Source organism: Podarcis filfolensis (assembly GCF_964270895.1).
Source record: "Podarcis filfolensis genome assembly, chromosome: 7".
Taxonomy (NCBI): domain Eukaryota; kingdom Metazoa; phylum Chordata; class Lepidosauria; order Squamata; family Lacertidae; genus Podarcis; species Podarcis filfolensis.
The window spans coordinates 23714538-23726563 of NC_139603.1; the positions used below are offsets into that span (position 1 = coordinate 23714538).

Here is a 12026-nt window from a genome sequence, read left to right on the forward strand (position 1 = left end):
GCCACATGACCAGGAAGCTGTACGCCGGCTCCCTCAGCCAATAAAGCGAGATGAGAGCCGCAACCCCAGAGTCGGTTACGACTGGACCTAATGGTCAGGGGTTTCTTTACCTTTACCTTTACAGGTGCTGTACTGAGGAAACATTTCTGAGCTAGATCATCTCATCTCCCTGGATCCAACCCCAGCACAGATTAACCCACGTCTTTCCAGTGGTAGCACAACCCAGACAGAGATCAAGGTGAGATGGTAGAAGCAGCATCTCCTTTCTGCCTTAGTATTTCCCATGATTAAAGACTCCGACGAACACAAAGCTTTTCCTTTTCGGAGACGGTTACCCGTTTTGAAATAAAACACTTTATTATTCCGCAAACTCAAGATGGAAAATAAAAAAGCACAATTCTTCAGAAAGAATGTTAAAAGAAATTGTTTCGTCGAGCCTCGTGAATAAAACTTTACTAGCTAAAAATGGAATAAAACACATTCTTCTTCTTTCTATGTAAAAAGTAACAATTAACATGAAACATGATTTAATGAGCAGACTTCGTTCATCCTTTACGCAAAACTAGGCTATGTCTCCACAGGCCCACATCAAAGTTATTAAGCAGGCAAATCCACCGTTTGCTTCCATGGCCTGTACTTATTTCCGGATGTCGTCCGCTTCCTCCAGCTCTCTTTCCTGATGCTCTCGTTCCCACCTCATTTCTTTAAGCTCTTGCCTGTACTTCCGCTCAATGAATCGTTTCTGATGGGCCATCTGAGGAAAGTTATCTGAGACAAGAAGAAATGTTTCATGCGTTAAAATAAAGGCCAGGCATTCCGAGGGTTCATTATTCTATTACACGAGGCGGGGTAAGGAACATTTCCAGCTACGGTCATGTAATACGTTTACTTATCACACTCATGGTCAAAATTCCTGTCAGGGTGCGGAAATAGGAGACTTTCACCCAAGGCTTCCCAGAGAGTCTCATGAATGAATAGAGCATTCTCCCCAGCCAAAACGTCCCCCAAATTGTACTTTGCCAAACCTTTATTAAGCATTACAAATACCTTGGAAGTCGAACGGAAGCCGTTCCAGAAGTCCGTTCGACTTCCAAAATGTTCAAAAACCAAAGTGTGGCTTCTGATTGGCTCCTGAAGGCAATTGGAAGCCGCAGAGTCCCCGTCGAACGTTCGGCTTCCAAAAACAGTTTGCAAACCAGAACACTCACTTCTGGGTTTGCGGCGTTCGGGAGCCAAAATGTTCAAGAGCTAAGCTGTTCGAAAACCAAGGTACGACTGTATAGGCCAGCCTTCTGCAACCTGTGGGTCGCCAGATGTTGTTGAACTACAACTCCCATCACCCCTAGCTAGCAAGGCCAGAGCTCAGGGATGATGGGAGTTGTAGTCCAACAACATCTGGGGATGCACAGGTTGAGAACCGCTGGTATAGGCCATCATAAAACATCCATATATAAAAATTTAAAAGATGTGCGCTGGCTGTGTCAAAATGGTTCGGAGCCAGTGACTTAACAAACACAGGACTTTGCCTAGGGACTCAGCGGGCAGCGCTGTGGTCTAAACCACAGAGCCTCTTGGGCTTGTTGATAAGAAGGTTGGCCATTCGAATTCCCGCGAACTGTTGTTCTGTCCCAGCTCTGGCCAACCTAGCAGTTCAAAAGCACACCAGTGCAAGTAGATAAATAGATACCGCTGTGGTGGGAAGGTAAACAGCACTTCCGTGCACTCTGGCTTCCATCACGGTGTCCCGTTGTACCAGAAGTCATGCTGGCCACATGACCCAGAAAGCTGTCTATGGACAAATGCCGGCTCCCTCAGCCTCAAAGTGAGATGAGCGCCGCAACCCCATAGCCACCTTTCACTGGACTTAACCATCCAGGGGTCCTTTACCTTTACAGCTGCAAATACAATATTTTAAGTGCATTATACACATGTGACCCTAGATGGCGCTGGTGAGCTAATGGCAAATGCCATATATAGATTTTAAACAGGGTTTTTTTAAAAAACATTTTCAGTGTTTTGTATATATGTGTAACTTCAGCCTAGGTGATGCTACTTCAGAGCAATGCTACACCCTGGAGACAAAAGCAGAGCCAACTTGATTATTTTAATGTTGTATTTTAATCAATTGTTTTGATACCTGGTGTTAGAGCCCTGAGCCTAGTCTTGGCTGAGGAAGGCGGGGTATAAATAAAATTTATTATTATTATAATGAAAGCTGCCTCCGGGATCTTTCCAAGTCAAACAATAGGTGAGTGGGAAATCATGTTACCCAATAGCAATGGTTGTGCATGTGTGTGTGTATTTATTTATGTATATATCAACAATTTGAATCTGGCTATTTATTCCTCCATTTGAAGATCCTACCCAAATGTACTTATTGAGCAATTTGCGAGCCTCTAACATGAAACATTTTAGCCGGGGGGGGGGAGGGGGGGCAGAATGGAGTATCCTTATGGAAAATTTGTAACAGATCAGTGAACTATGCTGGAAAAGTCTCCGTACTTTGGGAAGCTATCATTTTTCATCAAGGACAAGAAGGGCTCCATCTGGTGCTAATCAAGATAATGTCCCCCATTACCACCATAATGGGCATCAGGGAGGGGCGGGGGGGGGGAGGGAAAGCTGTTCAGCTCTTAAAAACCAATATATACAATTGAGAAGCCAACAGGAGTTAATATATACTGCTCGGCAAGAGCGGTGCAGAATAAGGTAGACAAACACATCATCCATAGTGGCGATGCCAGGTGGAAGGTCGCCGGCGAAAGCGTCGCCTCCCTCGGATGTGGTGCCAGATGAGAAATTGCTCTTTGTGATTGACTTGCTAGTGCTGACGCAAAAACAGCTGGTGTCCTTGGGAAGATGAGGCTTTCGGGGACATTATAGGAAACACAGCTGATGCAAGAGGCTGAGGAGGAGGCTTGAATGAAGGGCTCAGCCACTTCTGAACCCAAGGCCATCTCCATAAACAAACAACCTCCTCTTGCAGAAGCGATTCCATTCTCTCTCCCTCCCCCTCCCCGGGTCTCTCTCCTCAAAAGATTGGAAGATGCCGCCAGCCGCTAAGTCTCTGGTACCGCAAAGGCACTCCTGTGCAAAGTGTGGTCCTTTTGTGCTCTTCTTGCAGATCTGATGTACCAGACTAAGTGCCACTTATGGACGACAAAAGTTCGGTGAAGTCTCCCGCTTGTGTTTTCCCCAGAATCGCTTGAAAGCCCTTGTCCTCATAAGATCTGAGTCGCCCTGACACACACGGCGGGTTTAAGAACCTCTGAAGGCTTTAGACGGAAGTTCTTGTGGAGGAGAGAATGCTCTTCTGCTATTTCGTCGTTTTCCTTTCCGTATTTCGGAGGCTCTCAGATTAACTCAGGGGAGTACAGAAGGTGAAAATCTTGCATGTGGGGCAGAGAGGTGAGACTTCACATGCCACATTCGTGCTCCGTATTCGTACACAAAAGGAAACAATGGAAAGAAATCATACCGAAAAAATGGACCTCTCTCAAGAGCGCACATTTTAAATGCACCTGTTTAAAAAAATGATATTAATTCTTCCAAGACAGGGGCTGAAAGCTACCGACTGTTTGGCTGATGTAAGCAGATGAGCTCAACTCTTGATAGATAAAAGTACGGCGACTTTTGCCAGAGATTTCAACGAGATTAAGAGTTATCTGGGATTGTAGCACAAAGATTTAAGTCCCTGTTTGGCAGCGGCTTGCGGGTTTTGCAATCAATCCTGCAAGGTGAGCGCTCTGGCCCCCATCTAGCAAAGCGCCGACTTTATTTTAATCACAATGCCTAGATCATGAATGTCAGTGGAATGACTCGTGCGCCTGAATTTAAGCATGGGCTTAAGTGCTTTGCTGGACCAAGGCCAGAGAGCTCAGCACTTCACTTGACCGACTCCCCGCCAACTAGGCCTGAAATATTGTGACTTTTTGGAGGGATTATGCTTACAAAGGGGGAGAGGGCTAGACACATAAAGGAACACAGAATGGAAAACCTGCCATCACTTTGCTGAATTTTCAAGGCTGAAACTGCACGCTAAATCGCTTTACCTTGAGCAAATATGCTCAAAGCAAACGCTTGAGGGCCAGTTTTGCGCTTACTTGCTTACTGCCACATCTCTCCTTGAGTCTACGCAACTGACACCACATTTGTTTAAGACCAATAGTGAAAAGCGCAATGTGCTCAGACCCAAACTACATGACCTGAGGTCCCCTTACCACGAATAACCTTCCAACTTATGTCCATATCAGAGAGGGAAAGCAAGAACCACCACTGCATTTTGAAAAATAAAAATGACCCACACATACTTCCTATATGTTTAATTATAGGTTTTTGATGATATTATTATAGGTTTAGATGATATTATTATTATTATCCCACCCGTCTGACTGGGTTGCCCCAACCACTCTGGGCAGCTTCCAACACATATAAAAACATAATAAAAACATCAAACATTAAAAGCATCCCGATACAGGATGTTCTTCTTGTTCTTTCATTCTATATGTTAAGTCTGCAAGCTGCACGTATTCTGTCAACTTAAGTTGCCATTCTTCTTTAGTTGGGACCTTGCTCATTTTCCATTTTTGTGCTAACAAAACACGGGCCACAGTAGTGGCATACATAATCTTTTTTTGACACCTGGGAATTTCAGCCTGAATTATTCCCAACAGAAAGGGCTTGGATTGCAATGCTTTCTTGGCTATCCGAGTTGGGTCATAACAGAGTCTGGTTTATTCTCTACCTGGAAATGTGATCTCTCATTTCACACGGCGCCACATAGCCGTATCTGCTGCTAGCCCAGAAAACCTTGTCGCTGTAGTCTAATAATAGAGCGATTTAAAAGCCCCGGCCATTAAAAGAATAATAATAATAAAAATATTTCTCACGGCTGGCTTGTTGAGACCCACTTGCCAGGAAGCTTGTGTAATGGCTCTGCCTCACTGGGTAGGGGAACATTTTTGATTTAATCCAAATGTGTGTGTTATGTAAGCAAATTTTCAATTCAAAATGGTCTAAAAGAAATGGAGGGGGAAGGTGGATGGGGATGCTGGTGCTGACTGTCATTTGATTGTTTTATCTGTACTTTCTCTCTCTCTCTGCCTCTCTCTCTCTCAACCATAGGTAACGCTTGCACATTCCCTGCCCCAACCCCCAGAACGAAATAATCCAAAAAAGCCTCTTACATTTTTCCAAGGCATCCATTGCTGCGCACATCTCTGCTTGCTGAATGCTGTTTTTAAAAAAAGAAAAGGAAATAAAGGAAAGGAAAGGGGGAGAAATCATGGCAAATGTATTTATGGGGTAAACTACAGCTTCCGAGAAGCAACCACTCTGATGGCTCTGCTGAGACTAATTTTTCAAATAATCATTGGGCACTTGTTCCCATAAAAACCCTTCATGCACAGGCACACACACAAACCCGTTCCAGCGAGTTGTTTTTAAAACTTCAGATCAATACCACTAAGATCTTCCCCTTTCATAATTCTTCGGCGAATTGTTTTAATGAAAATATTAAATTTAAAACCGGCCAACCAACCAACAGGCAAACGCTACAGCTCTAGAAAAATGGATGGTGATATTACAGCAAATAGAACACTTTCCCGCTAATATTTTATTAGGAATTATTTTTATCTTATTCTTGGAATCAGTGCAGTCCAGACAAGGAGGTGATCAATGGTGAGGGAGAAACCCTTTAAATATTATTTATCATGCAGCTGGCACCCTCGCTGTGCAGACCCTAAGATGCTTTTCTCATTCATCTTCAATACAAACCTACAAAGTGTGTTGCTGTTCTTCCATTAATGGAAATCCAGGCTGGGAGAGACTAATCTGTCTGAAGGTTGCTCAGAAAGGCCATGGCTGAACTAGAATTCGAACCCAGGCCTTCTGTCCCTGGCACCCTAACCGTGGAGCTATAGAGGCTCTCTGCAACATCTTATTTCAGCCAGATACAGACTTAAATGGGAGTAGTGGGAATTCTAGCATTCGCTTTCTTAAGGAGCACCATCTAAATTACCAAGGGATTTCCCGTAGCTCTCAAAACACCTGTTTAATTAGATGTGTATTCAAAAATTTACCATACCTTGGTCCTTTACCGCATCCTATTCTTTCGCCTTTAAAATAAACAGCTACGGTGTATGTCCTGGCATGAGACGGTCCGACTGTTTGCAGAGTCCTAAGTCCCAGGAAAGACAGTAACACAAAAAAGTCACACTTTTGAAAGCAGGACTTACTAAGGCCTCTTAACAGAAATGCCCCCCGTTTGCAAAGATTAATCACGGGATTGCAGACAAACAGCACTTTATGGATTATTTTACAAGGCACTGCAAACACGTCATTGCTTTAAAAGCGAAGTATTTATGTACGCTTGGTGTAGAATTATAGGCATTTACACTTTTTGGCAAATTCAGATCTTCGGGATAGAAATATAAGGTACTGTGACAAATGCTGTCGCTCTAAATGGCAGCTACTGCAAATTGCCCCATCAGTAACGGAAAGTTGCAGGATCTGTCACTACTAACCAGGCAGCTTTCCCTTTGGACGAAGAGTTTGATATAAATCTGCAGCCATTTTAAGATGAGACACGAGTTCTCAGACAAACGATAAATTTGATTCTCTTTCCCGTCTCCCCCTCCGATCCATCTCCAATGTCATGCTGAGTATTGGTTCTACGCAGTTTCAGCGGTTAAGGTACATTTAGGAAACGCTTTACAGCGGAAATAGACAAATGGCGGCTTCAAGTCAACCAAACAGCCCATCCCAAATTGCCTATGGATCTATACATTCTTTCCGCCCGCCACGAAACAAGACGATCTGTTGCAAGAGAGGTGCTAGACCATTCGAATGTCAAAGTTTCATTACTGAGCTACACTTTAAAACAGTTTACAATAATCCTTCCATCCGTGCCAGATCCCAATTTTCTGTCCCTTTCCTGTGGTCACAAAACAGGATCCGGGAGAAAATGATACAATTTAAAAGGCGGGACAGCTCTCAGATGGATCGTCAAAAGATGGGAGTCACCAGTCTCACTGCATCTCCAACACTTATCTGCTTCAGTCTTATACATCTTAGCAAGTCTACTCGAAGTTAGAGACCATCTGTAAATCATTTTCAGGTAGTTCTCCTTCAAGGAATAACATGATGTAAAAATTTCAGATCGTTCCCCCCCACCCCCCGAGATTAAAATCTATATTGTGTCCTATATCTATTGCCCAGCGTGTCATGGAGACTTTGACGAGATCGTCTTTTGTTTCCCATTCTAATAACATTTTAGATAAAAGTTTTTCTTTATTTTGTAAGAGTTCTTTTTCAAATTGTGAGCTTTGGTCCAAAAAAACCAGCTTCCCTGTTTATTTTAAACATTTCCTGTAACTGATGATATTGTAGCCAGTCTGTTAACATGGCTCCTTACACTTTCCTTTAATTCCAGTTTAGGTTCCCCCTCTGTAAAGCATAGCAATTCCTTGTAAGTTGTCCACTGTCTATCCTTATTAATTCTCTTTATTGTAATAGCCTCAATAGTGTCTTCCTTTCCAGCAGATTTGTGTATTTCTCCCAAACTCTATACAAATTCTTCCTTAGAATATGGTTTGTAAAACAAAGCAGCAACTCTGCTACCGATCCCAAATGACTCCGGAGAGTTACACTTGCAGGAGTTACAGAGTCTGCTTAAAGCAGCAGTTCCCACTCCCTGACGTGCGAAGGGAGGCACTGAAACTATTTTGTGGGTGGGCGAATGCGAACTTATCGGCGAGGATCAAATGATCACCCATCCACTGAATTTCGAGCCATCCCATCTTCCACATGCAGCAACTCTCTTGACTACATTTGTGGCGCTTGAAGATCGAAAAGGGGAAACGGCAAACTAATCCCTTCTTTAAACAAAAGGCAGAGGATGCTTAATCCGAGTCATATGGATATGGAGACAAAAATAAACGCCAAGTGTGGAGCTGAAAATGAGAGATCGGCTCACGAAGTTATAATTAGTTTATGGCAGGAAGAAGGAGAAAGGCTTCTTACTTATAGAGAGGGATGTCTGGCTCCTTCCCTTCTGTTCGGAGAGTTAAGCAGCATTGCTGGAGCTGGGATTTTGGATCGTTCCAGTCCTGGTTTAAAATGAATTCCTGTAATGTAGAGAAATAACAGCAGGCTCCAATTAGAGGATCAGGATCAGGCTGGAAACAGGGTTAAAAACAGGAGTTTTGCCCCAAGTTAATGTTGTTGTTTTTGAAGTTTATGCCAAAGTACATGCATGCAACAGAAGGTAAAGGTAAAGGGACCCCTGACCATTAGGTCCAGTCGTGGCCGACTCTGGGGTTGCGGCGCTCATCTCGCTCTAAAGGCCGAGGAAGGCGGCGTACAGCTTCTGGGTCATGTGGCCAGGATGACTAAGCTGCTTCTGGTGAACCAGAGCAGCGCACGGAAATGCAGTTTACCTTCCCTCCGGAGTGGTACCTATTTATCTACTTGCACTTTGACGTGCTTTCGAACTGCTAGGTTGGCAGGAGCATGCAACAGAACAAAGGTTTTAATTATCATAAAGACGGGACTCCGTGGCAAACCCAGATTGGTTGCTGCATTAAGTACAAAACTCCAAGCTGTCCTACCTTCAGTCGTGGGAAGAAGCAGACATTCATGAAGGTGTGGACATATTCCAAGTCCTTGTCTATGTACAGAGCAGCGATAAAGGCTGGAAGGGAGAAAAACCAAATATGCGAGTAATGTTATTCGCTGGGTAAAAAGAGTTTACACTTGCAGAGAATCTCTGGTGTTCTCAAGGTCTCTCACGGCAAATATCTCTGAGCTAAGAACCCGGGCTGCTCAGCTGCTTGAGTGCATCTTAAGGGGGGAAAGGTGACTTGGCAAACACAGTTTTTGACCCCCTTGGGAACAAGGTGAAAAACATAACGAAGAGTTAGGAGGTCTGTTAAGGCCCCAAGCACAGAGGGCACCCAAAAGGTGAGAGTCTCCAAAAGGGGGGGAAAAATGAAATAACAGAGGGGTGGACCACTGATTGTCTGTATCATCAAATAACACGGGTGGAATGGGATTCAGTCTGTGAAATTGCATGTTTTGGGGCGAGCAGAAGGAACTCAGCCCAGTCCAGAAGCACATAAAAGGCTTAAGGAGGTCATGTTGTAGAGGGTTTGATTCTTCTAGCCACTTCAACGGCTGCGAGGGTCAACCGACCTCCTTTGGGGAAAAGGTTCCTATGGGTTATAGCTCCATAAAAGTGTCTCTTGCTTTTAATTCCAAAGTGGGAGGTGTGGGCTGGCCACTGTGGAGCAATCTCATAGCAGTGTTGCACCTCTGGATGTCTAATCTGCCAATTTACAGCTTCCATCTAATGTGGGATGAAGGAACGAGGCCACATTGACAAGTTTGCGGTCGACAAATAAGCACATCTGATGCTCCGAGCAGCACGTACCCCCCTCCACATGCTGGCTTGTTAAGTCAGTCGGGAATTGGTTATGTGAAGCAGGTCATATTCCCAACAGCCTCTCCCTCCTTAAGACCCTTTAAAGTTGCATTACACTATTGGCGTCCTTCGTACAGTTGAGAAGATGGTCGTTGCACGGTCTCACCAAGAACAACGTTGTCCCTCGATTTACATGTGTCCACTCTGCCCCCCCTCCCCATTGCTTCTGGGTCAGTGTTCAAACTCTCAAAACATAAATCCCTTGGGAGACCAGACTAGAATTAACAATGTCGTGAGCTTTATTCATGAAAAATGGAAAGCAAATAAATATCAAGTTACGTTTCTTGGTTAATGCAGCATTATGGTATGAACCCCTTTTTGTTTGTTGTTGCTGTTGTTTATTTATTTCCCACCCATCTGGCTGGGTTTCCCCAGCCACTCTGGGCAGCTTACAGGATATATAAAAACAGAACATTAAAAAACAGAATATCCTACACAGGAAACAAACAAACCAATAAATCAATAGAAAGCAAGAATAACAACAACAATGCTCTCCTTTTTATGAAACAGGAGACCTCATCTCCTCAACTTACTCCTAAGAACCCCATTCACTCTCTTCCTTAACCCGAGACCCACTAAATGCTTTAACTGGACAGATCCCAATTGCTCCTTAAAAGCAATTGCTCCTCTAAGAATTCCTTCCTTTCCTCATGCAGTTCACCACAGTTGGTCTAAGAATAATAATGATGGTGATGATGATGATGATGATAGACAATCTGGTGCCCCCCAGATGTTGCAGGACTACAAAACCTATCATCCACGGCCATTGCTAACCCTGGCAGAAACTGATTGGTGCTGTATTCTAGAAAATGTGGAGGACGCCAGGTTGCCTATCCCTTCTCTAGTACAAGGTCACTGAAGAGCAAATCCTGCGCTCTGCCTGTAACCTCTGCTTGACAAGGGCTGAAAACTGAGTCACTGAATTGTCAACATCTGGACAAATTAATGAAGCATTGTGAAGAGCTGGGGACAGAGTCTGGACTTCTAAATCCTGTGGTTTAGCCAGCAGACTATAACTTCTAAGAAATAAATCTCTGCAAAGTATACACTCCCAGTGCTTCGGATATCAATCACGATTGTTTGTGAACAACTTCCATTTACTAAAAGGATTTGGCAAGAGACACGGGACCTGCTCAACTCACAAAATGTATTAAAATGCTCTGGATAGAGATTAACTTCCTTGGCCCGTTATTTATTGCCACTTCACTTGCACTGGAAGGAGAACCTTAAAAAAACAAATAAACTTTTTAAAAAAATTAGCTGAAAGAGGATTTAAACTTCACTATGGGGGTTTATGTTACCGTACCTTCAGAAGCAATGCCATTTATGAAACTGAAAACTGACTGTATTTAAAATAAAATAATAAAGAACTATTTCCCCTTTATTTCTGTACTTGCAAAGGGGCACCTAAAAGCAGGTGATACTGAATGTTTGTTGTCCTGCCCCATGCTAAGTAATGCTCATGATCTCTTTAATACAGTGTTTCCCAACCTTAGGTCTCCAGCTGTATTTGGACTACAATTCCCATCATCTCTAACCACTGCCCTTGCTAGTGAGGGATGGTGGGAGTTGTAGTCCAAAATCAGCTGGAGACCCAAGGTTGGGAAAGACTGCTTTAAGATGGGGATAACCCAACATGGTGCCTGCCCTCCAGGTGTTGAACTACAACTTCCAGCACCCTAACCGTTGGAAATTCTGGCTAAGACTAATGGGAATTGTAGTCCAGCAACATCTGGGGAGCACCATGTTGGTTGCCCATCTTAAGAGATCAAGAAAAGGTGGCAGAATCACATGTTCCCTCTCTCCAATCCTCCTTCCCTCTGGTGCAAACTCCTGCACAGCCCTTCCCCAATGTGGTTTGCTATGGCCAAAGTTAATAGTAATGATAATGATAATAATAATTATTATTTATACCCCGCCCATCTGCCTGGGTTTCCCCAGCCACTCTGGGAGGCTCCCAACAGAATATTAAAAACACAATCAAACATCAAACATTAAAAACCCCCATAAACAGGGCTGCCTTCAGATGTCTTCTGAATGTCAGGTAGTTGTTTATTTCCTTGACATCTGATGGGAGGGCGTTCCACAGGGTGGGAGCCAGTACTGAGAAGGCCCTCTGCCTGGTTCCCTATAACTTGGCTTCTTGCAGCGAGGGAACTGCCAGAAGACCCTCAGAGCTGGACCTCGGAGCTGAACGATGGGGGTGGAGACGCTCCTTCAGGTATACTGGGCTGAGGCCATTTAGGGCTTTAAAGGTCAGCACCAACACTTTGAATTATGCTCGGAAATGTACTGGGAGCCAACGCAGGCACCAACATTAATTGACAGGTGCCGTAACTTGATGAATCGATTAAATGTAAGTAAGTGTAAAAACACACGCCAATACCTCAAAACACAGCTCAATATACCTTTTGGGTAACGCAAAAGAAATGCAACAGAACCACAGTTTAATGAAACAAAATCTCCCTCTAAATAGCACCTTGAACTAATGCCATGTGCATTCTCGATGGATTCCAGAATCCACCAAACCCTCTTGGTGTTTTGT

General features: G+C 43.9%; 1 protein-coding gene across 2 annotated transcripts in view; it reads right to left on the reverse strand.

The window, feature by feature from the left end:
* Positions 1–331: 331 nt before the first annotated feature.
* DROSHA (drosha ribonuclease III) overlaps positions 332–12026 on the reverse strand; it is an 81167-nt gene continuing 69472 nt past the window's right edge. For both annotated transcript variants that reach the window (XM_083623700.1, XM_083623699.1), the window contains exons 28-32: positions 8610–8692; positions 8023–8126; positions 6086–6178; positions 5187–5233; positions 332–768 (exon numbers count right to left, since the gene is read on the reverse strand). In XM_083623700.1, coding sequence (XP_083479826.1) covers positions 638–768; positions 5187–5233; positions 6086–6178; positions 8023–8126; positions 8610–8692 — 458 coding nt within the window. In that variant the 3' untranslated portion in view covers positions 332–637. The remainder of the gene's footprint in view (positions 769–5186; positions 5234–6085; positions 6179–8022; positions 8127–8609; positions 8693–12026) is intronic.